Source organism: Sturnira hondurensis, unplaced genomic scaffold (assembly GCF_014824575.4).
Source record: "Sturnira hondurensis isolate 20B ecotype Veracruz unplaced genomic scaffold, ASM1482457v3 Scaffold0018728, whole genome shotgun sequence".
In the NCBI taxonomy this organism is placed as follows: Eukaryota; Metazoa; Chordata; class Mammalia; order Chiroptera; family Phyllostomidae; genus Sturnira; species Sturnira hondurensis.
The window spans coordinates 8390430-8418241 of record NW_028091359.1 but is presented as its reverse complement, the minus strand read 5'-3'; the positions used below and the strand labels follow the sequence as shown (position 1 = coordinate 8418241).

Below are 27812 nucleotides of genomic sequence, written 5' to 3'. Positions count from 1 at the left end.
GTCCCTGGCACACACCATAATGCGGTCAAGATTACTGAGCATCTGTCCTCTGTAATTCAAAATTTCCTTGGCAAATCGGGGTTAACCAATCAGCACTTAGCAGCTTATCGGCACTGGGTAGTAAGTGAAACACCCGTGCGGGAGAGCAGCACCGTGTTTTCCCAGAGATGGCAAGGGGCCCATCACAGCTCGTAGCGCTAACGCTCGCCAGTGTGCTAAGTATCCTTCCCAGCACAATCCTACATTTTGAGGCATTTAAAAGAGTGTCAACTGATATTATAATTAAAACCACAATCACAAAAAGAGAGACAAGAAAATAACAGTAAAGCCACAGCTGCTACTTAAAATTCTTATACTCTTCTGCCCCTGGAGTCCAGGGTCAGCTTAGACACCAACATGGCAAGTTCTCGGACTGACAAGCGGACGACCCAGGGGCTTTTATTCTGAATCAACACGCTCCGTATGGATTTGATCTTTGACATGCCATTAGGTATTTCTCCCCAGAGTACAGTTTGAGATTGTCAGTACTTTCTAGGGAAGAGATACCATGCAGCTGTCCTACGTGTTTTAGCAAATGAGGTGCAACAAAAAGTAGAAATAAAACTGACAAGTACAAAACAATACTTTAATAAAATATGAATATGAACACGAAAACAATGTAAAGACGTTAAAATTTTTGATATGACACTACAAACGTGATTTTGATCATATGCAACTTGCAAAGTTCTATGCATAACCATTAACCAGGAAGTTTCAGGAAATCATTTCGTCTCCCAGTATGAGCAATTCTCAGTACACATCCACACACACACACGTATGGAAGTAAAAAATAAAGGGATGTTAAAAAAATAACTTAGGCAGACACAAATAAACCACCCCACTTAGTACACGAGTGATGCATGTTTTTATGATCTTAATTACATTTAAGTTTTTAAAAAAGCCACTGTTCTCACAGTTCGCTTTACACTCCCCACATCTTCAAACCTGCTAGACGTCCGCAGCACGGCCCAGACACTGCACCCGTCTTCTACCCTCGCGTCGCTCGGGCAAGTTCTCACGTGGTTACCTGAAAACAAAAAATCCCACTTAGGGGTTCCTCTAGGTTTAACAGGCATGCCTATTATAAAACACGTTCTAATTCAGGAGAAGCTGGAAGGAGGTTAAAACGAATATTTGATATCAACATTCCCTCCTTTATGCCTGTGAGAGGTTCACTCCTGTCTTTACCAAGCAATGAAATCTTTTGAAAAGTAAATGATTTTTACTTTTGAAAAGTAAAAGGTCTTTACTTCTAATTTAATGCCAAATAAGCGGTTCGGTCTTTCGCCACACTGAAAGGAAGGTGGCCGGACTACCTTAGAGCAGGTAAACAATGGATGCTGTGATGTCTCTGGGAGCCTTTGACAGAAAGGCCCTGTGCACCCCCCGGGGACTACAGCCGGGGCCTGGAAGTCTCAGTGAGTGCGGTGACATCCCTGAGCTGCAGGCCTGGTTTGGTCTGAGGACATCTGCACCAGCTCCAAACCTGCCAGGATGCATGCAGGACTTTGAAGAGGAGGCCTGCCACGCTAAGAACTCCATCATCTCACTGCCTTAAAAGGATGATGCTGCCTCCTTAATCCTGCATTTGGGCTCCGGGACGGTGTCTTGTCATGACAGTGCAGGCGAGGCCTAAACTTGCCAGGCGCCTGCGGATGCTCTCATCTGGTTCGGATTGTCCTGACTAAGCGGTGTGACTCCCAGAGGTGGGTGACTCCTCAAAGCAAGGCTATGACTAAAAATAAGCCTCTCCCTCCAAAACTGATATTGTTTAAGAATTTTAGTGAAGACTTTAATGTCAAACCAGGAGACTCACAGGTGCAAAACAATACAAACAACCAGAAAGCATTCTGGGCAAGGGCTTGTACCTTCTGCCTTGGTACGTGGTCAGTTCTTCTTGAAGGATGGATGCTCTCTTTTGCAGAAAGTTAACCTAGAAAAGACACCTTGGGTGAGAAGAGGGGAATGTGGCTTAAATGGCAATAATGTGCAAATAGTATGGTAGGACTTTATTTAAATTCAGACAATTCCCTAGATAAAACCGTGGATCGGCAGAATGTGAATGCTGTGTTTTTTACAACTGATCACGTCACATCCCTACTGAAAACGCACCAGAGACTACAAAATTAAGTGCAGGCTCCTTATTGCAGAGGCGTTTTCTGCAGCCCCTCTCTGCAGCTCCATCCTTCCTGATGCCCTTCCCACCATCCCTACCTTAATGCTGTGTTTTGCACGCTCCACAGCCAGTGGGCACCAGCTCTTTCTCTTGTTGGGATGGTTGGCTAACTATCCCCTAGTCATCCTCCACTATTTGATTCGAAGGACACCTCCTCTACGAATTCTTCAATTCCTCCCAACTGCTCATTGCCCCCACCCTTGGGACAGTCAGCGACCCTCCTCTGTACTCTCTAATGAATAGAGTGTTCCTGTACTCTATCCCTTAGCACTTCTTGCACGGCCTTGCGATTATTCATTTTCAAATCTCTTCCCCAGACTAGAGCTCTCTGGGGCAAGGATGACATTTAACCATCTCTGAGTCCCCAGTTCCTTCTACAGGGCTGGGCTTAGAGCTGGCATTCACTAGCTGGTTAATGAATGAATGAGTGAGTGGAAAGAAAATTACTGCCTTCTGGAAACCTCAACCCATCCTGGGGATTCCTTGAGGTTGAAGAGACAAGATTTTGTAGTGGAAAGAGCCCGAGTTTTGTCTGGAGTCAGTCCAACCTGGGTTCAATGCCTGGTTTGGCCTTTGTGGCTCTAGGAAAGTTACTAAAACTCTTGTTGCCTCATTTTCAAAATGGGGTTAATAACAGCTACTTCCCAAGGTTACGCAGAGGACGTGCAGTGACAAACAGAATGGCCTGCCTAGGCCAGAGCTCATAGCTCGTACCACCCCACCTGGGTCCCCACTCTGGGGGGGCAGAGGGGTGGAGGAAACTAGGCGGCTTAGCACAGTCTTTTGTCAGATCTTTATAACACGGTTTGATTATTCTGAAACATAAATTTCTATTACTACTAAAAATATCTGTATCAGGTACAAATTCAAAAGCACCTTATAAAACCAAATAGAAATGGTTTGGAGATAACGTATGCTATGGCTTGATACAATCAAGAGTCAGTGGTATTTGATCATTTTGGAATTGTTTACTCTTGCCTTTTTGGTCTGAGCCGAAACCATGGCAACGCTTGATTCGGAAACGCAGTTATGCAAGAGTAAGGCTAGCAGAAGAGAAAATGTGCCTGCTGGAGAGGAAAGCGCAGTCTTTCTCAATGGCTCCGTACCCAAGCAGTCCCCTCCAGGTTGCTTATTTGTATTATCACCGAGGTCTTAATTTTATCCAATTACTCAAATGACCCCCAGGGACAACTGATAATATTGACAGATGCAAGGATTACACCAATTCAACTTCCCTTCCCCCACCTGCTTTGCGATCGGAATTCCAACAATTTTCAAAAAACACAGGCACCTGTGCTTTCAAACTAAATTTGCTCACCCTATGGCCGAGACTCCCCCGCGCAGCTGCCATGCGGGGGCCCCACGGCCTGCAGCTGGCAATGCTGCTCTCTTTCTGGGTCAACATCCAGCTTCAGGAGGCTGGAGTGGTTTTTATTACAGTGGAATGATATGAATGATAACAGAAGCCCTGCAGGTGGGTATCAGATTTCTTCCTTCCTTCCTTTCTTTTTTTTCTTAAAAAAACTCCGAGAAAGGTGCCAGGTCCCACAGAGCTGACCCTATGGAAGCTCTCCTACAGCATTAATGGGTAAACCACACCTCGAGGAGAGCTTTCCATGTAAATAGAGTGACTTAACCCTCTCTAAGTTAACACCCTCCCGAAGGACTGATTCTTATGTAGGGGTGAGCGCAGCGAAACTCCTTCACTGCAGAAGCAACAGGCTACAGGGGCGGAAGGACTGAGGTAATGAACACTTCGTTTTCGGATAAGAGGCTTCTCACTGAGAAACATATAAAAGGAATGGCTAGAATTTGCTTTCCATTTAGTCCTACACATTATATACGGTTAATGTGACTGTCACCAAACCATACCACCCGTTTTAGCTGTAAACACACTTACTGAGCCTCTAGTACACGGCAGGCACCAGAGAACAAAGACATCTTTCCCTCGTGGGGCTCTTCCACACAAAAGGTAAGTTTCTGAGATGAGTAACATGCAAATATTTTCTCCTACTCCATGGATGGTCCTTTCAGTCCCAAATGGTGTCTTTTGAAGCGTAAGTTTCAATGAAGTGAAATTTGTCTGTGTATTCCTTCTGCTACTGCGTTTTTGGTCTCATTGTCAAAAAACACTCTTACTTTACCCGAGGTACACAGATTTGCCCCTTTCAATTTGCCCCAAGGGTTTTCTTGCAAGAGTTCTACAGTCTGGACTCCAATGTTTAGGTCTGCGGTCCATTTTGCATGAACTCAGGCACACTGCGTTGTGAGGGCTCTAACTTCGTTCTCTCGCATGTGGCCTGGCCAATACCACGGCATCATTCTTTCTGTCTTCTCGCTGAATTGTCCGGGCCCCTTGTCGATGATTAGTTAACCAATGGTGTGAACACTTGTTTTTCTGGACCCTCGATTCTGTCCCATGGATCGCATGTCCCTTCTGTAACCACTGTCAAGCTGTCCTCATTATTCGAGCTTTGCAGCAAGTTTGGAAATTGGAAAACGTAAATCCTCCAAATTTATTCTTATTTTTCAAAATGGTTTTGGCTATTCTGGGTCCCATCTATTGTTTTTAAACAATCTCAGCCATGCAAGGATTCTTAGAAATACAGAGAAAACATAACTGTTCTAGGAGAAAATGTGTATGTTTTAAATTTCTAAGAGTGTTAGGAATGGGACGAAGTGAACTCTTTCTCAGGTTAGAGCTAAAACAATTCCTTAGACTAGCAATATAGAAAGCATATAGCAGTGTATATGTTTATAGAACTTTATCAAAGTGCCATATATAAAAGAAACTTTTGTTGGAAGTTTTTAAATAACTTTAAGTATATAAATTTAAATCAATTTATCTCTCATTATATTTTATAAGCAACCAAGTGCTACACATTGTAACAAGAACTATTTAACCCAATTATTTGAATACCTCGTCATTACTCTGCCTTGAATTTAAAATGCATCTAATTACATCTTGCAACCACATAAAATACACCAGAATAAATATGCTTCTAGTGAAACTGTGCCTTCAGTTGCTCTACGTGCACACACTGACCAATCAGTGATGTGCTAAGCAACGGCATGTGGGGCCTGGTACCAAGAATAAAAGGGTGTGACCGCATAGGAATGCAGCCTGTACATGAATAAAAGTAACCAGGACTGAACTTTGTACTTTCATGGGTGCTTTTAAGAAAATCTTATTGAGAAAATGAGTTCTTACACTAGTGAGAAAAAAATTTCTAAAAAAGCAAAGCAGAACCCAGTCATCCTGGGGTGTAGATCATGCTATGACATCACATTGATTTCTGGCATCAATTCAGAATCACACTTATTTGCAAGTGTCTTTTCTGGATATGCACACCACCAAACCCTTGGAAAATGCCTTGATTCTAGTAATTACCTGGGATTTTAGGGAGGAAATGGTGTCTTCAAGTTCTTGTCTTAGAGACACTGGCATCAACCCTTTGAATTTTGTTTCATATTCTTGTCGAATGTAAGTTATCTAAAACGAAAAAAAGTGACAGCTTATTTCTCCTCTCTTTTGTACCACAGAAATGATTGTTTTGAATTTAACACATCCCAGAATAGTATCTATTCATCACGAAGATAAATTTGTTACACATGATGGAAAACCAGATAATGAGAAGAGGAAACGCCGTCACAAACTGGAAAAGGAGCCCAGTCTGTCCTCGTGAGTCTGGGAGAGGCAGTGCCCGTGACAACACTTTTTCTTTAAAATCCCAACAGCACAGTTTTCAGCACCGGAGACGCAGAGTGCTTGCTCCCCACTGGCCGTTCACCATGTCCACACCGTGCCAACCCCGACTCCTCTTCTCCATCAGGATGGGGGTTATGATCACAACAAACTGTGACCGGAGGACAACGCGCAGCATGTCTTTGCTGTAAGACACTTCCCCCAAAATGGCTGCTAGGTACCTGGGCACCGGGTAGAATCCTCATGATTATGAAGGTACGAACAAAGGAGAATCTGCACCACGGAGTGCCCTGGTCACCGTGAGCATCCCAGGTTCACGGGTTACCTCCTCCCTCCAGATAAAATCACACCTTGCGCTCAACGACTGATGGCCACAGGCTGGGAAAGGGAGTGGCTGGTGGCTCAGTCCATTCGTCTCTCTAAAAGCTACAGACAAGTGAGGAGGGTGGGAGAAAAGTCTCTGGAAGAATACTCCTGAGCAGGATGAAGAAGTGCGTGAGAGTGAGCATCATGAGTGTGCATGTCTTGGTGTCTTTCTCCAGCTATCTTTACTTTTCTTCCTCCCAATCTGAGATGGGATAGAATTTGAAACTCTGTTGCATGGTGACATATATGACTTAACTGAATACTAAAGATGAACTGCAATATATCCCATAAATGATTCAGTGGACAAATCTAGAAATAAGGGAATATACTATGAAAATATGCTTAATTAAGTTCAGTTAGACAAGTCTATGAATTTACTGAGGATAATTTAAAATTACTAGCCCTTAATTCCCAACTTTTTTTTCTAAACTGAATTAAGAAAGAAATGTGTTCTCATAGTTAATTTCAGTATCCACTAAAAGCCCACAGTGAACATGTTAGAATATAATTTTTTGACTTTCAGGCGAAGTGTTTTTTTGAGATATGTCATAGTCTTGTGACTTATTCCTAAAAGGAAAACAAATAATAAAAAACAATCTCTCCCACTGATGCAATATTTGATTTTTCCCACTTTTTCTTCTTGGACTTATGTCTCCAAGTTACATCTGTCAGCTGATGTAAACGAAAGGCAAAAGCAAAGAAAAACACATGCTTTATAAAGCAGGCCTTTAGGGCAACATTTATTGAGGGTTCACAGGTTACTATATTGGCTATATTTTTCCACACTGGCTCTGAAATTTCGAGCTACTAGTCTTTCAAAATAGACAGATGTCTGCTCATTTCTTGTAACCTTGTTTGTTGAGAATGTCCACTGGCCTGTACATTTGAAAGACAACTCGGCTGGGTATAAAAATGGTTCAATCCCACTTTCTTCTCTCAGTACACAGAGATGGTTTTCACTGTTTGCTGGCATTACATGTAGCTATAGCGAAGTCTGAAGCCAGGTTAAATTTTTTTTCCATGTTGAATGTGACTGTCTTTCTCTGCCTGGATGCCCATGTGATTTTCTTTTTCCTTGATTCAGTAGTTTTACTGAGATATGTTTTGGTATTATTCTATATCAATTTACTTGAGACACTGTGTGTACTCTTTCTATTTTTAAATTCAATTCTCTGAAGAGAAGTTTCTTCTGTTAGAAGAATCAAGTTGTATTCTATTGATATTATTGTTCTATGTGTTCATATTATATATGAATCTTTTTCTATTTGTTTTCTTCTTCTGGAATATAAAATTTGCATGAATAGGCTCTTCTTTGATAAACTTCCATAATTATAATTTTCTCTATTGTTTTACTTATAATTTTATATCTGTTTGATATTTTCCTTTCATTTTGTGGGATTTCCTTTAGTCTGATCACTGTATTTCCTTGGATATTTTCAGTTATGATTCTTCTTTTTGTTTCGTCTAATATGGTTCCAATCTCTGTAACCTTTTGATTTTTCTCTACTATTTTTCCTAAGCTCTGAGAGATCACTTTTCATCTCTGTCTGTTGACTTGTATTGTCTTAGAAACATATCTCTTCTTTTTCCTTTTTCTCTATCTGTCCCCAGCTCTCTCCTGGACAGAGAGATCTATGGACGTGTTTGTCAATGCTCTGACATTGTGAAGAACTTTGTTATAAAGAACTATAATTTGTCAGAACCTTCCCTGTTTCTTGGGTAAAACTTTCCATTTGACCTATGTTTTTTATTTGCTTTTTTCTTATATTTATTCTTTCTCTCTCAGTCTAGCAAGGACCTTACACTAGTTCCTTTTTCTTTAAAAAAAATTAAACCTCATTTTTCAATGGAAGCAACTGTTTGCTGAATACGGAGGTATGGAGAGTAAGCTCCTGGGGCCCATCTTCCCTCAGGTTTGAGCACTTTGGAGGTCCAGCCGGAGCATGTAAGCCCTTCGGTTAGTGCTCATAGTTTTCTGGACTCTCGCCTCCACTTCACTTTTCACACTTGATGGTCTCCCTCTGTTGGAGGCTAGGCCATAGGCAGCGGAAAATTATTTGAGCAAGGCTGCTCTTTGATTACTACGATCCCTTCCATCACCTTGTAAACTCAGTATGCTGCATTTGCCAAATGTTACTGAGGAGCTAGGCATTTCTACTTCCTGTTTACTCCTTTCTTCTTTGTTTTTACGATTTCAGTGAATCTAAATGAACTTACAATGACCACTTGGAAAATCTAAAATTACCTCCTCATCTACAAGCGAAAGTATCAATCAGAAAAATATCACTACACTGAATCCTTACACCCAAACCCTGGAGTTAAACATTATATACCAAGCAGAACCCTGTTACTTTAATAAAGTCATAGAAAACTTTAGCCCATCTGGTTGACTGTATTTGTTACAGATGACTACCAGCAAACATTTATTGAGTATTTCTATGGGCAAGATACAATTCCAAGTGTTTTATTACATATTTCATCCTTCTGATACCCCAGTGAGTAAGCACAGAGCAGTAAGCCATGATTTGAACTCAAGGAGTCTGACTCCGAAGCGCATACATTCTCAGCCACCACGCTCCGCAGTTCCTCCAATAATCTTTCCAAGTGCTGAAATGTTTCTTCCATCCCAAAAGGAAAAAGAACTCACAAACACAACCAGTTAGAGCAGCTTCAGCCACTAGGGGTGGGGTGATGGAGGGGGACGGGATGTACCGCTCCTTTCTCCCAGACACCCGTTTAGTGTTCACTCCATTTTTTAATGACAGTAATGACAACAAGAACAACAACCATTGGTTGCAAAATGGTTTGGCTCCTCATACTTTCCCATCAGTTTAAAATTTTAATTTATTAAAGATTTATATAGAAGACTAATTTAAAAAATCTATACCAATGCAATGCACATTATGACTTAAAATAAAAGTCCCACAAATCCCCCACATAAGCACACATCCTACAGCTCAGCCAGTGAAGGATATATCTAAACTCGTCACATGGCAAAATAAGAGAAAGGAAAGAACTTATATCCCTTTACATCACTTTGGACTCCTGCTACCGTTTTTCCATCCCTGGCTCTGACTCACAATGTATTTGATGGGCAGTAATGAGGGAGGGATTTGCCTGTAGACCAATCACAAACTATTAACTGCTAACCGTGCCACTTTCTCTTCTTCCTGGCTTCCCACTTTGAATTGATCTAAGCAAAGAGTTTGATGGACATACAATTCCTTTTACTAAGGAATATTAAACCTTTTACATATAAATCTACTTTATTATTAGGTTTGAATATTAACTTTCATTAGTATATAGTGTGCAGTTATACTAGTGAATGGTGCTTATTAAATGCAGAAGAATTCCAAGTCTGTTCTCACTTGAATAATTCTAGAAAGGAGCCTCCAGCACTGACGTGGCTCATTTCCACTCCCCTGCTCTCACGAAGCACTGTGTGGTCATGAGGGCTGCCCTTCCCCAGGCCTCAGGCACATCCCACCAAAGAGACAGGAGCCTCACTGTCTCCACAGTGGTTACTTCTCTCCCCACCCTCCTTCATCTTCTTATCTCTACCAAGAAAGAAGAGGAAAACCAGGACACCGTGACAAACAATGATGTTGCTATACTGTAGTAAGACCCATCAGCTGAGCGGCAAAGGTGTGCTGCATGCGTAATATGGTGGCCATGAACGACACCAGAGACAGCTGTTCTCTGTGCCACATCAACGGACTGCCCATCTTTCCCTCAAAGGCAGAGCACTGATAATAAATCTTTCCTTTAACTTAAAAATGGGCCCTGGCTGGTGTGGCTCGGTGACTTGAGTGTGGGCCTGTGAACCAGAGGATCATGGTTTGATTCCCAGTCAGGGCACATGCCCGGGTCGCAGGCCAGTTCCCGGTAGGGGATGCACGAGAGGCAACCATACATTGATATTTCTCTCCCTCTCTCCTTCCCTTCTCCTCTAAAGATGAATAAATAAAAATTAAAAAAAAAAAACACAACGGGGCACGGAAACCGAGAACACCCACAACTGGAGTTGAGCACTATGATTAAGTAAAACTTGTATCCTGGGTAATCAGACAAACACTCATTTGCATAAATGAGACCTGCAAAATGTACAGGACATGTACTAGACTTGGGTCAGGAGGGTCTCTGGAGATAAAAGTGACATTGAAAAAAGTGAACCTTGGACATCTATAATTCCATTAAAAATATGAAGGGAGAACAAAATATATTTAGTGGTGTTTTTATTTGAAAAACACTGTATCAATTAGCCATGTCAATATGTCAAAACTATGTCACCCGGCAGGTGAGATGGACGTGGGCAGCTTTGTAGAAACAACAACTTCGAGATGGAGCCTCCAGCTTCAAAGCACATGACAGGGGACAGGAGGGGAGGCCACTACTGAGTCGTCACTGTTAAGTACTGTGGTTGTTTTTCCATATTAAAAAATGCATAGTCATTTGCAATTACATTTTAAGGTAACAGTGATGCAGTTCAGGAAAGTGACTGTGCCTGATACTACCTTACGATGTCCCACCAAGCACTTCGGGGGCCAGCCATGCAGAGGAGGGGCAACACAGTACGAGTTCTGTGGCCGTTATCTCCCAAACCCCTCCCACTCTTCTGCTTGCCATGGGGCCAGCCTCGTTCTGGGACTATGGCAATACTGGTATGTTGGTTTTGTTTTTTGAATTGAACCTACTTAACCTTTAACATTAAAATTAAAATCAAAATCCTTTCTGTGGACAACAAGGTCCTGCACAGTCTGGCCCCGACCCACCTGTCGCCCTCCTGTCATCCCAGAAAGTCCCCTCACTCCCAGAGCAGCAGGCATGTCAGCTTCCTTCCGGGTCATTCACCAAACGCCTGTGCCTTTCCCATTTCCTCTGATTATTCCTTTTTCTACCACAGGGTTCTTCCCTGCCTCGATCTGGGCCTTTGGATATTGGGGGGGGGGTCTTGCTCCATGGTGGTGTCAGACACTGCACAGGGGCCCAGGGAACTCGCCAGGCCTGGTGTCGAGTCTGTGTCTGGGGCACCTGCCCCCCAACGTCAGATAGGCTGTATGTAGCCCTCGGTCTCTATGGAAGGCAATGACTTAGTTCAGTTTCCTTTCAGGAGCTGGGGCCCATATTAGCCTCTGTTTCAAGCTGTGACCCAGTCTCTTTGTCCCTTACCTGGCAAGGGGCCCTAGCTGCATTTTTAGTCCCCGTTTTCCCTGGCTCTCTCCTCCCAGCTGCCTCTGCCTGCTGCTGACTCAGGGCCCCAGACTGGCACTTTCAGCCTCACCCACCACTGGAGGCCCTGCTCTGTTTCTAGGCCCCGCAGGTGGTCATCTTGTTTCTGATGCCATATACTTCCTTTGACTTTTCATATTTTACCAACCGTTGTTGAGTGTTTAGAGCAGAGGAGTGCCATATGACATGACCTCAGAGAGTCATCTTGCACCAAAGGAGAGTGTGCCGTAACCTGCCTTTTACTTATGATAGTAAAGTGGAGGGTTAAGAGCCCCAGACTCTGGAGCGGGAATACCTGGAGCTGAATCTGGGCTGCGCCCCTGACTTGGGGACCCTGGGAAGGCCAACGTCCCTGTGGCTCAGCTTGCTTCTCAGGAAAAGGGGGATCATAACTTCTCGAGGCTGTTGTGGTTTAGTTCACGTAGAATTTTTATAGGAGTGGCACTTAGTAAATAGGAGCTGTTTTTACATCATACAATGTAGATTATACATACATATTTCATTGCATATTATATGTATTATGAATTACATATTTAATTTAGCCAATCCCCCATCATTAGACTTTTTGCTTTCTAATTATTTGCAATACTACAATAAACTTGTGTAGCAAATTATTTGCATATATCCATGATTAATCTGAGGACTCAATTTAAATCTCTTTTTGCATTTTTTAGTGTCCATTGATTTAAAAAGTGCATAATGATACAGAGCTTCTTTGAATTCAGAATCAATTTTAAGTGGATTTGTATTTTATTGTTAGAACAACTGACATGCATTTGAGAAACAGTAATTCCCAATTTTGAGCCGTATTGTATATCCAGGCCACGGACAATGGCTGCTGTGTGCACATTTTCCAGCCTGGATTTCTACCAATTAGAAATATATGGGAGGGTGAAGGGAGAGTATCAGGTGCTTTCACCTCTTGTGGATTAGTTTATTCAGAACCCTGTCCCTCTAACACTTGGCTTAGCTGAAGGCCATAGAGCAAACTGAGTTTCACCGGCAGGTAGATTGTTGGGGGTGGCAGGTGGGTGGAAAGAACAAGTACCCTTGGAACACAGTATATACGCTGAGGGAGGGTGACTATGGGTGGGCACCGAAGTAGGGGGTTTGGGGTGAGCAGAAAGCATCAAAAACGCATCGGGCTTCCCAAGGGCAGTGAAAGGCGGGTACGTGGTTGGCAGGAGTGGGGCACAGGGAGGGAGGTTCCTGGGAGGGGTCGGATGCAACACAGAAACGTGGAGGGTTTTTCCAAGCAATGGGCTGTTGTGCGACAGAGAGGTTCTGCATGGGCTGCTGAGGGGACTGCGTAGACAGAACTCACAGGTCTATACCGGATTCCAGTGTGGTTCGAAGAATAAGAATGAAATAGTAGTAGAAGATGGTGAAACAATGCTCTAGTGCAGCTGAGAAAGAACGCACTTTCTCCCAAGAAATTTCATTTTTAGCAGGGGTGAAGCATTACATGTTGCCACAGCAACCGCAGAGATCCATTCTGAGCAAGGTGCTCTGCAGCACAGCGTGGGTTCTCTGATTTGGAACTCTAAGGTGAAAATATGAAAAGTAACCACAAATTTCTCAACAGCCTTTATCATACTCATTTCCCCTCTTTTTCCAATATGGTTTTTATCTTATGGCTCTTTATTCCAACTGGCGTCTCCTTAAAACGGAGGCTGCAGCTCAGAGGACCAGTTTCCACCCTAAGGATGTGAAGCCCGCTGAGTTGCTCACCAGGCCTGGGCCTCCAGGAGGAGGGGCCCCTGAGGAGTGAAGCCACCGCCAACCCCAGCAGGGAGTGGGGAGCAGGAACTGGGTCCTGGGATGAGTGAGGAAGGAGAACAGCTTTCTGGTGCAGTGGAGAAAACAGTGGTCTGGGTATGAAGAGGATGACCCGAACCCAGCATTTTAATTAGGTTCAGATGCTCTCCATCCAGATTCTGGTCGTTCAAAAGACCCTAACACTAGTCTGTCTACTCATAAGGGCTAATGCACACAGAAAAGATGGGAAATGGTAAGAGAATCACAGGCCAGAAAATTACCAATAAACTGTGTAAATCTGTTCATGAATCAAAGGCTTAAATATCGAATAAGAGTAGGGTTGTGATGTGAAATTAACAGCTGTGAATAAATACTAAAACTTATCTGGACAGCATTTGGCACATAAGCTGTGCACTGTACTGCCTGGTGGAGACGAAGAAGCCGAAACCATATCACAGAGCTCCTGTGAGTGAGTGTGGCCTTTGGGGGAACTCATTTAGGATTCATGGGATGTAAGCAGTGGATAACTGAGTTTTGTCCCCCAGCATTCATTCAAGAGTCTTCTAAAAACTGGAATCCACCCCTTCCCAACCCTTTGACCCGCCCAAAGTCCCAGGGCCAAGTCAATCATCATGTTACAGTCCCCATGTTGTGACTGTTTGGGGCCTCAGTATGTGACCCAAGTCTTGGGCACCAGACGGTGCTGGGACAGGAACTCTCATCCCCTGGGCTTCTCCCGGGGGTGCCATTCTGGGGCTGTGACAGCTGTCTTGCTACCACGGAGAGCTGGGCTGACAGCGGGGCCAACCCAGAGGAGAAGAGCTAAGGACTCAAGAGAAAACACTGGGCCCTTTATCAAGCTGCCCCTGAAGTTGGCCCTGCCCTTAGATTTTTTTCAGTTTGGATTAGATTTTCTGTCACTGACAACCAAAATGGTCTTCACTGAAAAACAGGGACTATACAAAATCTAATTTGTATTTATGACTTGCATCCATTACAACTGTGGTCAGTGAATTTTGGCCTGCCGATCAAATCTGGCCCGTTGCCTGTTTTAGTAAATAAAGTTTTATTGGAACACAGCCATGCTCGTTTGTTTACATTTTACCTACAGCTGTTTGGCATGACAACAGCAGCGCTGAGTGGTCTTGACAGAGACCCTATGGGCTGCAAAGTCTAAAACATTTGCCATCGAGCCCTTAACAAAGAGTTGGCTGCGCCCTGCACTAGACGGAGCTCCACGAGGCAGGGACGGTGGCTGCTACGCTGGCTGCTGCGCCGCAGCCTTTAGCACGCTGCCTGGCATATGGTCACAACTCAATAAATATTTGCTGAGTGAATGAATTAATCAAAACCTCAGAGCACACAAGGGTTGGTGTTAACTCAGTCTTTGTCTTAAGATGACAGGAGCTTCAGAGTGTCTAGAGTAAAGCAATCGCGAAAGCTTTCCCTAAATACAAAGAGCAGATTCTGTCATCATGGTGGCTATTAATAAGTAGGCCAGCTTCAAAGCTGAGAAAATCAGAGGCAAACAGCAGGGCCTACAGGGCTGCTGAGATCAAAAGTGATCTTAGAGATTTCCCCCGAAGGAGGGGAGTTTGTTTCATCCCAGCTCCGTTCCCTCCTCTACGTTTCTTCCCCTTTACTCACTAGCGGGCTGTATTTATAGGGCTGTGTTATTAAATGACTCACGCTTCTCTTTTTTCCTGAAATTAAATGCCCAGCTCCTTTCTCACTAGAATATATACTTTTGGTTACTATTTCTACTGGTTTTCTGCCTAATAATATCATTCCTAATATTTCCCTTCACTTACACTGATATTTACTATGAATGCTCCCATCAAAGAAAGGCTCGTGTGAGTCTTAAACAGTTAGGATCCGGGCAGCAAGTCCAGGGGCCGGGGTGTGAAAGACTGGATGAGGGTGTCCAGGGGGCACAAGTTCAAGAACACGAGCACTAGGAGGGCCGAGTTCATGGGAGTCAGAGGTAAGTGCTTGTTCCTCTTACTTCGTAAGGTCCACCTCTAAGAGGGTTTGGAGCGGACACCTGGAGGAGGGAGGGACAAGGTGATTTCCCCCTTTGTTTGCAGTGCCTGGCCTTCCTCTCAGAAAGAGAGTGGGTCAGCCCTTTCAGTCTACTTCTTGAAAGGCGAAATCTGTTAACAGAGGGCCAACATACTGAGGGGAAATAAAAGGCTCCTGAGACCTTTAAGAGACTTTGTTGAGAAAGACCAAGACTTACAGGGTGCGACTGATATTCAGAAAGGCTGGTAGGGGTTAGGGGCCCCTTTTATGTTTCCCCTTTGTACACTGAAGTAAGGTCGGAGCACTTGGCACATAGTAAATGCTCAGTAAATATTGTCTTAATGAGTTAATGACCGAATAAATCCACGGTTGAATAGGTAGGTGGGACCTCGAAGTCACAGAAGGGAGTAGAAGTCCTGCCAACAAGTTTCAGTATAATGTAGCAGAAAACAGACAGTAAAGAGGAACCAACACTTAGGAACCCTGATCCACGCCAGGCACTGCATTAAGGAATTCACATGCAGTCTTCCTCGTACTGTTAGATAAAATTTGGGAGATAGATCGTATCAGGCCCATTTCACGGCTCACGGTGAGCCACACTGTTGGAGCCAGGACGGAAGCCTGACATCTGAACCTGCACCATGCGCACTTGTTACTGGGAGGTGGAGGACGGGGCGGCATGAGTCTGGAAACGTTACAAAGAAATCTCAGGAGAGGAGATTCAGGGCAGCAGAAGTGGCCGGAGTGATCTGGGCGAGTGAGGAGCTCTTGTTCTCAGGTGACAGCTATGGAAGGTCATTAGGAAGAGCTGACAACTGGCTCGTTGAAAATAAAAGCAAGAGATGAGTTAAATGGGAATGTATGCCTTCAGCCATGTACCTAGAAGAAAAGGGATGTGACTAGAGATAGGGCAATGGGTAAAGGGAGTTGGTCTGTGGGTGGGCGGGGGGAATGACACGGTTTTGGTTTGCAGTTACTCAGTTTGAGGTGCCAGGGAGACGGGCGTATGAGGAAAGCCAGGCCTGGAGCCTGCGCAGGAAGTTGAAGCCCTGGGAATGAAGAGCTGGCTCTCAGAAGGGGGGAGGAGAGAACAGGAATTTCCCAGGAGCAAAGACCCACAAGGGGCTCCCACACCTGGGTCACAGCGGAAGCAGCAGAACCAGGGGGAGGTCAGGGAGAGCAGAGGGCAGGACAAAAGTCAGGGGGGTGGGGAGCACGACCTCGGGTTTCACAGGGAGGGGAAGCAGGCAGGTGTCAGATGCAGCAGAGGGGCCCACGAAGACAGGACTGTCTCTGTCATCACTGCATGGGACATGGAGCCACCTGCACAGCCCATTAGTCACGAGAGTTTGGTAAGCAGCGATGCCACGAATAGAGTCTAAGGTGGAGTGAGTTTATTGATGTGCTGTTGTTTCTGGGTCTAAATGTCAGTTACATATCATTCAAAATTCCGGATTGAGTCAGAGATTTTTGACCTGGTTTGAGAGCATCTTTTTCAAAAGCGGCAAGCGGTGACTGCTCTTTCTTTTCTGCATATTTAAACTAGACAATTATAAATAAGTTAAATCTCTCCCCCAAAGTACCAATTATCTCCTTATGTTTGGGAAGGCATTTCTTGCCAGATATGGCATTCTATACACAGCATGAAACGGGAACACAAAGGCAGGCATTGTCCCGCTGGGGCCCCCGGGATTTACTTAGACGGTTCCAATTAACACTAATGAGGATCTTGTGCACGAATCCCCTTACCTCCCAACTAATGGGAACACAGACCCCACAACCTCGGAGCAGAACATTTCAAAACACCATTGTAAATAGGCACTGACTGAATCCACGAGTTGTTCACCTTTACACAGCAGAGATAAAAGGAGCGTTCATTCACTTAAAAGTTAGGAAACGTGAAGTTATCAAAAGACCTTGATTAGGCTTTCTGAATGTCGACGGCTGGGGTCTGCCTCCACTCAACACTGAGGGGTGGTTACCCTACAGAGCCCTGTGTGGACTGGCAACGTGTGTGTGAACTGTTTTGTCCTGGAGAAGCTCACACTTTTTACATAAGACGTGTGGAAAGGAGATACCTAAACACATGACTGAAGTATAATGGGCCAAAGAAGGGAATAGGAGAGATGGATAACTTCTCAGTGGGCCGATGGAAGTCTTTACAGAGATGACGAAATTCTGTCTGATAGTTGCAGAGTGAGTAGGAAGTCTCTAGTTAAATGAGAGGGAGGAGAAATTGGTGGCTGAGGGGAGAGCTGGCATGTAGGTGACCATGTGTAAGATGCTGAGGGACCATCAAGGGGTCGGTGTGGATGGAGGTCGTGTGGTGGTGGGCAGGGGGTGTGTGACCCAGGTGGACACTGTGTGGCTAGGACTCTCAAGGTCTTGCTTTATTCGGAAGACAAGGGGAAAGCTCCAGATTTCTGACTGGAGACTAATGCATTTGACCTCTACTGCAGAGCAGAAACCTAGGGTAGCTGTCCTGCTTCTCGTTTGTCTGCTTCACTCGCTTCTCTCTGCTGCTGCCCACTTCTCCACCATGCAGACCTGATCTTCTTGGCGCCCCCACACCTCTATCGTAAAAACACTTCAGTGATTTTTTTTTAAGCAATAGATTAAAGACAATGTCTTAGGCACAGATCATCTAAGAACCTTCTGTCCCCATCTTAGCCTACCTTTCCAGGACACCCTGTGCTCCCACAGTGACTTGCGTTTCCCCCCAGATGCCGTGTCATTTTGTGCCTCGTGCCTTTGTGTGCACCACTCTACGCCCCTCTCATGCCCCTCCCTCCTCCTGAGCAGCTGGAGGGCCCACAGCGTTCCCAGGCAGCCCCTTCACCAACCCCCTTTCCTCAGCCTTCCAGTCACGGGGACTGAGCCCTCCTCTAAGATGCCTCGGACCCTTGTGCATCCCACAGTGAGGACTTCGAGGATGATGCTCGTCGCCGTCAACAACTGACATTTCTTCAGGTTTTCTGTGTATTAGATGCCCTGCCACACCCTTCCGTGTATTGTATTTCATTGACTCGTCCCACCAATTCTGTGTGACACTTCTATGGCTATTTGTGCATGAAAAACTTGGCCCAGAGGGGTTCCTATCTTACCCACAGTCACACAGCTAATTGGTAGCTGAGCTAGGACTCACATCTGGGTCTCTCTTACCCCAAAGCCTCTGCTTTTACTGCCTTATCACACAATATTATAATTATTGATTTACATTCTGCTGTCTCCTATGGACTGTTGCTCCTCGGAAGGTGGGCTCTATGTTTTACCAGAGATCAATGCCACTTAAAAAGTAATATTACATCCACATGTGTTCGAAGCTTGAACACATCACATGGGTTGTTTTTTGCTCTCAAAAGGCATGACTTCCACTTCTGTGTGCAGGCTGAGGTTTGCGTGAAGCACGCCATGCCTGAGCACACGGCTGCGGGCTCACTGGGCCAGGGCTCCACCCGCTCCAGGTCGGCTGGGGCCATGGGGCCCGGGCACACCAGGGGGCGGCACTTTCAGTCTCTTCAGAGAAATGAGGTTCCCACAAATCAGATAAAGTGGTAAAACTATTAACTTGGCTTGGTCTGCGTGGGCACATGTGAAAGTAAAATTTGTTAGAAATGGTTAAAGGATCTTCAAAAACTTAAGTGTGTTGTTCTTAACACAGACAAAATCAACTCGACCTTCATAAACTGTGTGGGGAGCACAGCGGTTAAGTCAGACTGAGCAAGCGGCTTCCCCTTGTCTTTTTTCATTATTATTTTCACTGCCTGCACTTCCATGGATGTTTCGGTTCATTCTTTATAAAATGGTTGCCCAGAACTTTCTTAAAACACATCAAACCAACAAAGGTCAAATAAAGAGCAGAAAGATTTTGTTCTTTCAGTTGAAGACATTTCTTTAATATTAAAAATGTACCGAAATCTAGAAACATATTCTGACGATGCCTGCAAAGAATTCCTGGTAGAGAGTAAAAAGACAAAGGGAAAAGGTGGCCGAGGCTGTGGGACTCCCCCTCATCGGGCCAGTGGTTTTCTGTCCTGCAGTGGTAGAGAAAATTCACTCCTTGAGATTAAGACACGGTGTGCTGACATGAAGAGTACCACCACTCTTCGTGTTCCTTGGCATGCACGGTAAAACGTATCATGGTAAAGAGGTCAGCTGCCTCATTTGTACGTGAAAACACACAGAAGGGGTGTCCCTTCGTGTTCACATGGACGCGGAGAGGGTTTGTTTTCGCTGATTCCCAGTCTTCGGGGGCTGCTGTCCGAGGGTCTCTCTCTGCAGCTGCAGTGGGCCACTCAGGGCTCTGCAGCAATTCCATTCCTCCACTCTATCATGCGCATGCATTTCAAACTGACGTTGTCAGCAGAAAGTCTAAGATTTGGGGGGTAAGAATACTATTTTATCTTACATTACGCTAACATTTTCTTCTGGCTTTGAGAAAATTAATCTTGCTTCCTCCTGGCCTTGGGAAGATTTTAAATATAAAGGAGAGCCCAGGTCCCTGTACTAAAAGTGGCGTAGAGACCTTTGTCATGTCTAGTGACCTTGGAAATATAAGAGCTGTTGTATTGTGAAATTATGTTACTACATGTACTTTAAATGTCTCATGGGACAAAGTAATTGTTTGATAGAATAGGAACTTTGAGAAGATTGGTCTGAGGTTTTAAATTTAATCTACCTGTGGAACAGCTCAATGGAGCTTCTGGATCACACAGTGAATGGAAGGAGTCTGGGCAGCAAGCTGCCCCCCACCCTTCCCCAGTAGCAGTCTAAGGATTAGGGACCAGATGGCTAGTCTTAGGCATGCAGGCCTTTCGGCTACACCTCAAAATTCCTGAAGCAGCCTTGACTTCTTAGTTTAAACAATTCTAAGCCAATGGGATGGTAGAGCCGGGTCGGAACCCACTGGGATTGGTGGAGCAGCTCAAGGATGCCCAGCCCACAGCCTGCACAGAGCTGCATGCATGCATTTTGCACCAGCGTGTCCTTCTTCGCCTCTCATAACCAATGGCGAGTCCCTAAAATAGCTACCAGCATAGTCTGTGTTCTGCGGGGAATGCAAAGGATGCATTAAACCCTGTCATCAAGGAGTTTACAGATTTGTTTGGAAACAAAACTAGCCCACACACATCATACATCCAACTATGGGGAAACTGAGTATAACAGATAGTTGGGGGAAGAAAAAGGTCTTTCTGGCATGGAATTGTGTGGGAAGGTCTCAGGGAGAAGGGGGATGTTGAGTGGTGCCCTCAAAGGTGAACAGCAGTTGGATGATCAGAAATTGCTGACAGGAAATCCAAGATTTAGGGGGAAAAGCACAAGCCAAGGCAGCGATGAGTGCAGCTCACAGCCTGACTGGAGAGGCTGGGGGTGTTGGGGATGACTCTGGTCAGACATCCAGGCTACGGAGATGGCAGGAGCTTGACGCAAGGGGGAGGGAGCCAGTCATTTTCTTAAGCAGAGGAAAACGTGTTGACAGTGGTATTTAAGGAAGATTACTCAGAGATGAGAGCCAGGTAGACTGACGAGAAAGAGAGCATTTTATCCAAGCACGAGGGGATTAGGGTTCCAACAAAGATGTCAGTGGGGAGGATGGAGATGAACAGAAGTGACATTTCAGAGGCAGAAATAACACGAGCTGGTGATGAGATGGTTATAAAGTATGAATGGCGGAGAGGGCAGAGTCCGAGATAATGTCAAGGCTTCCAGCACAGTCTTCCTCTCAACCCTGCTCACACTGCCAGGGCTCATTGTCCTCAGGGATATGCATCTTGACCCCTCTGGCTTCTTGGTTCCCACCTGCCTTAGTCAGCTCGAGCTGCTACAGCCAAATCCAGACTGGGTGGCTTAAGCAACAGGCATGCATTTCTCATAGGCTGGAGGCTGGAAGTCCAAGATTGGGTGGCTGCCGCTGGGGCAGGTTCTGGTGAGGGCTCGCTTCCCAACGCGCAGACAGCCCCCTTTCTGCTGTGCCCTCATGTGTTGGACAGAGTCAGGATCTCTCTGTCTGAGGGCACTCATCCCATCAGGAGGGCTCTGCCCCATGACCTAATTACCTCCAAAGGCCCCATCCCCAGATCATCACATTGGGCTTAGGGCTCCAGCATATGAATTCGAGGGCACACAAACATACCACCTCAATTTTAATGGCGTCCATTCCTCACCATGGACTCTTTCAGCCCCACTCTGCTTGTGTCACTCAGAGTTCTTTATATTTGCAAGCCCAGCCCTTACACGCAGCTGAGAGAGGAGGTAAGGACTGGAGGTACATTAGCAGCCTAGGCCCGGCAGCTGAAGACAGCGAGACTCCTCTTCCCATTGCAGACCCAGGGTCTACTGGCCTCAGGGCCTGGGTGATGGTTTGTTTCACTGACCCGCATGCATTTGCGTGGGCTGCCTTCCCCTGCCTACAGCTCAAGGACCCTGCTAGAATGAGAGTTTGGGGCCAGTGAAATGGGAGCCTAGGACTTCTGCAGGAGCTGTAGTGGAGAGAAACTTTCTCTTTCCTGCCAACCTGAGCTTGAAACAGAGGCCCCGGAACTGATAGCAGAGATCTTGCAGCCACAAGGGTGTAACTGGCAGGAAAGGCGCCAGCAAGAAGGAAACAGCGAAAACATGGAGACGAGACAACTGGCGTTTGGTCACATAATTTGAGAAATTGAATTAAGGCTCCCTTGAAGCCAGTACTGCTTCTCAGTTACATGAACCAGAAAATTCTTCTTGTTTAAAGCAGTGTGAGTTTCAACCAGTTACTTCTAATGGGTTATTTGGCCGGGGCTGAGGTTCTCTGCCAAGGGCCTTGACTTTGTACCGGGTGAGTTGGCCCAACTAATTGGCCAGCAATGCAGTAATGTCCACTATTTAAACTGCCACACCCTACTGACTGGACTGGATCATTCAGCCCTGACATCTGCCCCAACCCCAAACCAATTTGCCTCTCCCCAACTCCATTGCTACCCCTCACTGTTATCTGTACCACAGCCCTGCTCGCTCAAAGCCTCCCTACTCCCAGATTCATGGGGGAGCTCCCTCGCAAACTCCCTTGCTGACTTAACCTGGACTTTACACATCGTCATCTTACACGGCTGGGTCCTTGGGCCAGACCCGAGCTCCGGGTGCCCCCCCGCCCCCCAGCCGGCGCCNTATAAGGCCACCCCCCCCCCCCCCCCCCCCCCGCTACACTCTGCCCCTGCAGAGTCAACAACAACAACAACACGCACGCTGTCCGGACTGGGCCAACTACAAATTCACGCTCTTTAACCTTGCACTGGCCTCTGTCTCACGCTGTGTGTGGACCCTTTCCACACAACTCCTTTCTTACGGGAGACCTACGTACCCAGCGGCCGGTACTGCTGATGACCGGCCCTGTGTGATTCAGGACCCGATGGCGTGGTGCTTGCCGAAGCTTCTGGTAAACCCCGGGAGCGCCACTGAGAGTCAGTTGATTCAGAAACCAGGGGTTTAGTGATTTGCTGTGTGTCGTAACTGACACGGGCCACCGAAGCACTGACTACAGAGAGTACGGTACCAACCCACACAGCAAGTGAATGGCAGTGATTAGAGGACGGAGCCACTTCAAAGCACGTGTTGCCCAGTCTCCTGACGACGCACCGGGCTGCTCTGCCAGAGAGTTACAGTGGTTTGCCCTTGTTTTCACCAAAAAGTGTTGATAAATAATGGGACGCTCGATTGATAATTAAAGAAGAAGAACCCATCACTTCTGAGCTTTTGTAAATGTGGCAATATTCTTTTCCCCGTTATTGTAGTCCGGCCAGGCACATTCAAGGTAGTTTGGTTTCTTTGTACTTTTCCCCCCTTTATTTCAGATTTTATATGAATGAAACACGATGAGTAATTCCTTCTCTTTGGATCCTTCAGGATATTATTTAAACATTGGCATCTGGTCTAAGGGAAATTTAATGCTAAGTCAGAGGAGGACTTGAAAAATAGCTTACATCTGGTTTTGTACTCCCCGTCCCGGGAAGCACGGAGTGCGAGCGAGCGGGGGATGCGCGCGCGGCTGGCTCTCGGGGCTCGGGCTGGTGGGGCCCGTGCCTTCAGTGTAACACACACCACAGCGTTACCTTTCAGAAAGTGAGGGATTAGTGCCACCTTCTTTGTAGCAATGTCGTGACCTCTATAATGCTTCTTAAATTGAGGACAATGATGGACCCACCAAGCCTTAACACATGATTTAAATCTGATCTGACAGTACTTAAACCCAGGAGTCCAGAAGGCTAATGGTTGAACAAGCTTGGGAAAATGTCCAGGGAACAAAATGTAGAAACCCAATGAATTACAGAGAGTAATCACAACTTCAGGGCAGTGCGTGGGGGAAGAAAATGCTGTTTTCTGAGTCAGTCTATGTTACGGGACTGAGTAAAACTGTGGATGTACTAGAAAGCAGCCACCCCCAAGCAAAAGGCAAACAAAACCCCCCAACCAACCAAACAAAACAATAAATAAACTTTAAAAAACCCTGAACTCCAAAATTTTATATTCCTTTCTCTTGTACCTCTGTAATGTATTATATTAAGGATATGCATTTTAAAAACATTCCTACTCTCACACACACACACACACACACAAAAGCCTGTTGAGAGGAGCCTCACAGAGACTCAAAATTAGCAGTAGTAGTTAGGGGGCAGTTAATTTTAGGTACAGGTGTATTTTAAATTTCATACACTCAGTCAGACAAAAAGGGAGACAGGATTAAGATCAGTTTGTACTATTGGTGTACCGAGGGTAAACTTAACTTGAAGGGCCAAGAAGAACAAAATACTTGGTTGCAAAGCTGTCACAGACCTCACCTGGGCCTCATGCCACTTGGGAAGCAGCCGCTAGCCTGCGTGGGGCCTGTGCCTGGGACTCCATTCTTACGGGAGCCACTCCATTTCAATGAACTCAAAGTTGGTGGCAGGGCCAGTTTTATTTTTTATTTTGTTTTCAGCTTGTAAACATTTCACATGTCAAAAACATCTATGGCTTGCCCCTGGACTATTCCCCAGGGCCCTCCAGGTATGCTGAGCTGTTCAATAGATGCGGTAAACCCTCGGCTCTAAGTCAGGAACTTTCTACCCACATCCAAGAGAACTTATTACCCTAGTGACTTGTATTTCAGCATTTTTCTTTTCATAACTCCGCTCCCCCACCTGGAAAATCCTCTGTTTGTAGTTAAGCACTCCAAGTCCATATAATTCATAACCACTAGGGCAGAGCAAACTCTGAAACCACCTGACTACACGTGGCTTTTGCTGAGCAGTATTCCTGGGATTACACAAGCTGAAAAGGAATCAAAGCGCACTCTGCAACAATGCGAAGTTAGGCCTCGTTCCTCTGCTTTCCTGGGACAGAAGGAGAAAGGTTTCCTTCCGCTCCAGTTTTGTTCAAATTGAATAACTTCTCTTCTCTCAATTCAGCATGACCAATTTATGGTAGGAGTCAGTACCACTTTCAGCCAAAGATGGTTTGGATGGGCTACTTTTGGCTAGCAGACCGGCACCATGCAAACTGTCCGGTGTTGCTCTCTCCTGGTCTCGCCTTTCTCTGTCCTGCGCTACAACCGCCCTCCATCCCAGAGTCTTGCCCTTCTCCTTACCCTATTCTGGTGCCAAATAGTTTCACATTTCTCATGACTTTCGCCTAGCAGAACTTTTTTTTTTGGTGAAGACTCTGATGAGTGAACATTTTGTAGGATAACTTGTACCAATAAGTCCTTGAAAAATAAAGTTGTGGTTTCCGATACCTTAAATGTCAGCCTTCTACCCTTGCAATTTCAGTTTTTAGCAAGTAGGTAGGGGACACACGCCATTCTGGGAGAGGGGCGGCTGAGCCTTCTCCTTTCCCTGAAATCACAGACCAGTTGGACTTTGCCTGGTATCAAGCACAACTCTGTTACTAATGCCTATTATGAATGACCAATTTCTCTTGCCTTTCAAAGTTGTTACGACACTGAGCCCCCCAACTATAAATCTAGATTTAGCAGCAAGAATTTTTTCCTAAAGACTCAGGTTTTAGCCTGCGGAGGCTGGTGTAGCAGACTGTGGTCCACGTGTCACTGCACAGATACAAATGCAGAGCCCAAGTCTGAGAAAGAGTCGTGCCCTCAGGATAGAAATCCGGGGATCTCTGCAATGAATGAGCGCTCATGCCAGTGGAGACAGATGGTATTATTGAGAAACAGAGAGAACGCACAGCTGGAAGAAGTGGGAGAGAGAGACCAGACAATAGAGGAGGTTACTTATGACAATGGGAAATGCCAAAGACCAGAAGTCAATAAAAGAGATTGTGAAGGTGCATCCAAAAAGGAGAAGGATTTTTATGGGTCAGTAAGCCAACAAAGTTAACTTTAACAATTTCTTCCGGTAGTTGAGGAGCTCCTTCAGGGAAAGGTTACCACGCTCATCTGACACTCCAGTGCGCATGGTGCCTGGCACACAGTAGGTACAATTCATGTTTGCTGAATGAATAAGAACCTTCTCTAGGTCCAAATAACCTGTTTCTCCCTTCAGTGAGGCATATCTTTGTTGAGTTTGTGGATGCTTAAGAGGGTCAAAACTTTGGTATTCTGTCATTTTCAAAATATGCTCTAATCATGCTCTAAGATGGCTGCATAGATGTCATAGCTAGGCTATCTTCATGGGAAGATTTCCACTCACTATTTGAGTCCTGCACTTTCTGTTATAACTCAGCGGAAATTTTTAAAAACTCAATTGAAATTCTCAGGAAGTTTTCTATTTGTTGGTAACATCTTTGTATAAACAACCAGAAATACTTTCATTATTATTTGTCACTTGTTTAAAAACAAGATACCAAGAAGGGCTAACTTTATAGCACGTCGTGCATTTTCCAAGCCTCAAGTGAACCTTGCCTTGCCAAGACCTACGTGCCCCAAAACGCCGCGGCTCACCCAGAAGTGGAGCCGGCCACAGTTAACCAACGTAATTTTCACATGTGCTGCGATACATTTTTGACCCACTCCGCTAACATGGCTAGTATAATGCATAAGCAAAAATGGAGCATTTCTAAAGGTTAAGGGAAACTAAGTAGACACTATTTCAGAATTATAAATCTGACTGTCAGCCAACTCAGAGTTCAAAAACTTAGAGGATGGATTATTCACAGGCTCACTGACCAAGCAGCTGAACGCCCACTCTGGGCTAAGCACTGAGCGGCTGCTGTGGTTGGGGTAGGTACCAAGATTAAGCTCAACTAAACAGTGGGGGAGTCAACTCATATTACTGTCCTCAAAAGAATTACGTGCTACTATAAGAAATGAAGAATATGAATATAATAGATATACTATAGGAAGACAGGGATAAGAAACGTCTGCTCCTCTTTCCAAAGGGAAATGCATTTCTCAGCTGGCTGTTGAGGTTGCGCGGCTGTGCAGGGTGGTAAAACAAATAGATGTAGCTGGTTGAAAGGGAAATACTATAAACAGGTGGCAAAGGGAAAGCAGCAGTCAGAGTGCCAGGAATCTGAAGGTCAGACCACAGGGTGATGTCATAAAAAGAGCCCCCCCCCAGCCCAGACCGTATTTCAGAGCTCCAGAGGGGGCTTAGGGGGGAGTATGAATATTCGGGAGGGGGAGAGGCTCCCTCTCACCCCTCAACAGGGGGGACTCTCCACCTCGGAGATGAGCATCCTGTGAGAGACCCCATGATCGTGTAGTATCAGTGGCCCAGGGGGCACTTTGTGACCAATGAGAGGATAAGTTGGGAGGGAGTGATACATCTTCTAACATGGGCAAGAGGATGCTAAGGCCTGCTGTGCATCTGACTGTTAGGAAGTCCCTACACCAACACAAATAGACTCTCTTCTCCGTGGTGAAAGTTGGCTCTGGGGTGTATAGATTACACACACAACATATGTACATGTGTATGAGCGTGTGTGCATTCCTCCTATAACGTATCCTCTGCCCTCAAAGGGGTCTTGGTCTAGTGGCTGTGATAAAAGGTGCACACAACTAACAATAACGAAGGTGAGGTGTCTAAATCCGACAAACATCAGCTCTCAAAAACCTTCAGGAACTAAAAGGCTTGAGGTGACCTAAGAAGCCCCCCCAAGCAAGACGCATCAAAGACGAAGACGCAGCCCGTCACTGCTGCCGCTCAGCACGGAGCTGCAGGCCCCACCTGCACCCCACCACCAGCCAGCAGGGGTGGGAGAGGGGGAGACACGAAACTTACCCTCACTTAGGAATGACATAAGTGCCTACTTAGGAAAATTTAAGAAATCAACTGGAAATTTACTTAGAAAATTTAAGAAATGAACTGAAAAACCATTAAAAGCAATACCAGCAATAGTTCTGGTTGACTGGATATATGAAAACGAAACATGTGGGTACTTTTATTCATATCAGCAATAACTGTTGGAAGAATTTACGGAGAAAATCCACACAGAAAAGTGTCATCGTATACCTGGAAATGAATTTAGTAAGAAATGTACAGCATGTATAAATTTCAACTGTACGAAAAGACACAAAACACGGCCTAATGAGATGCAAAAGGGTGC

At 45.4% G+C, this 27812-nt stretch overlaps 1 protein-coding gene across 2 annotated transcripts in view; it reads right to left on the bottom strand.

The window, feature by feature from the left end:
- Window positions 1-890: 890 nt before the first annotated feature.
- The window catches only part of CEP112 (centrosomal protein 112), a 340946-nt gene continuing 314024 nt past the window's right edge, over window positions 891-27812 (bottom strand). For both annotated transcript variants that reach the window (XM_037070013.1, XM_037070012.1), the window contains exons 25-27: window positions 5607-5708; window positions 1908-1972; window positions 891-1066 (exon numbers count right to left, since the gene is read on the bottom strand). In XM_037070013.1, the coding sequence (XP_036925908.1) occupies window positions 1063-1066; window positions 1908-1972; window positions 5607-5708 (171 nt within the window). In that variant the 3' untranslated portion in view covers window positions 891-1062. The remainder of the gene's footprint in view (window positions 1067-1907; window positions 1973-5606; window positions 5709-27812) is intronic.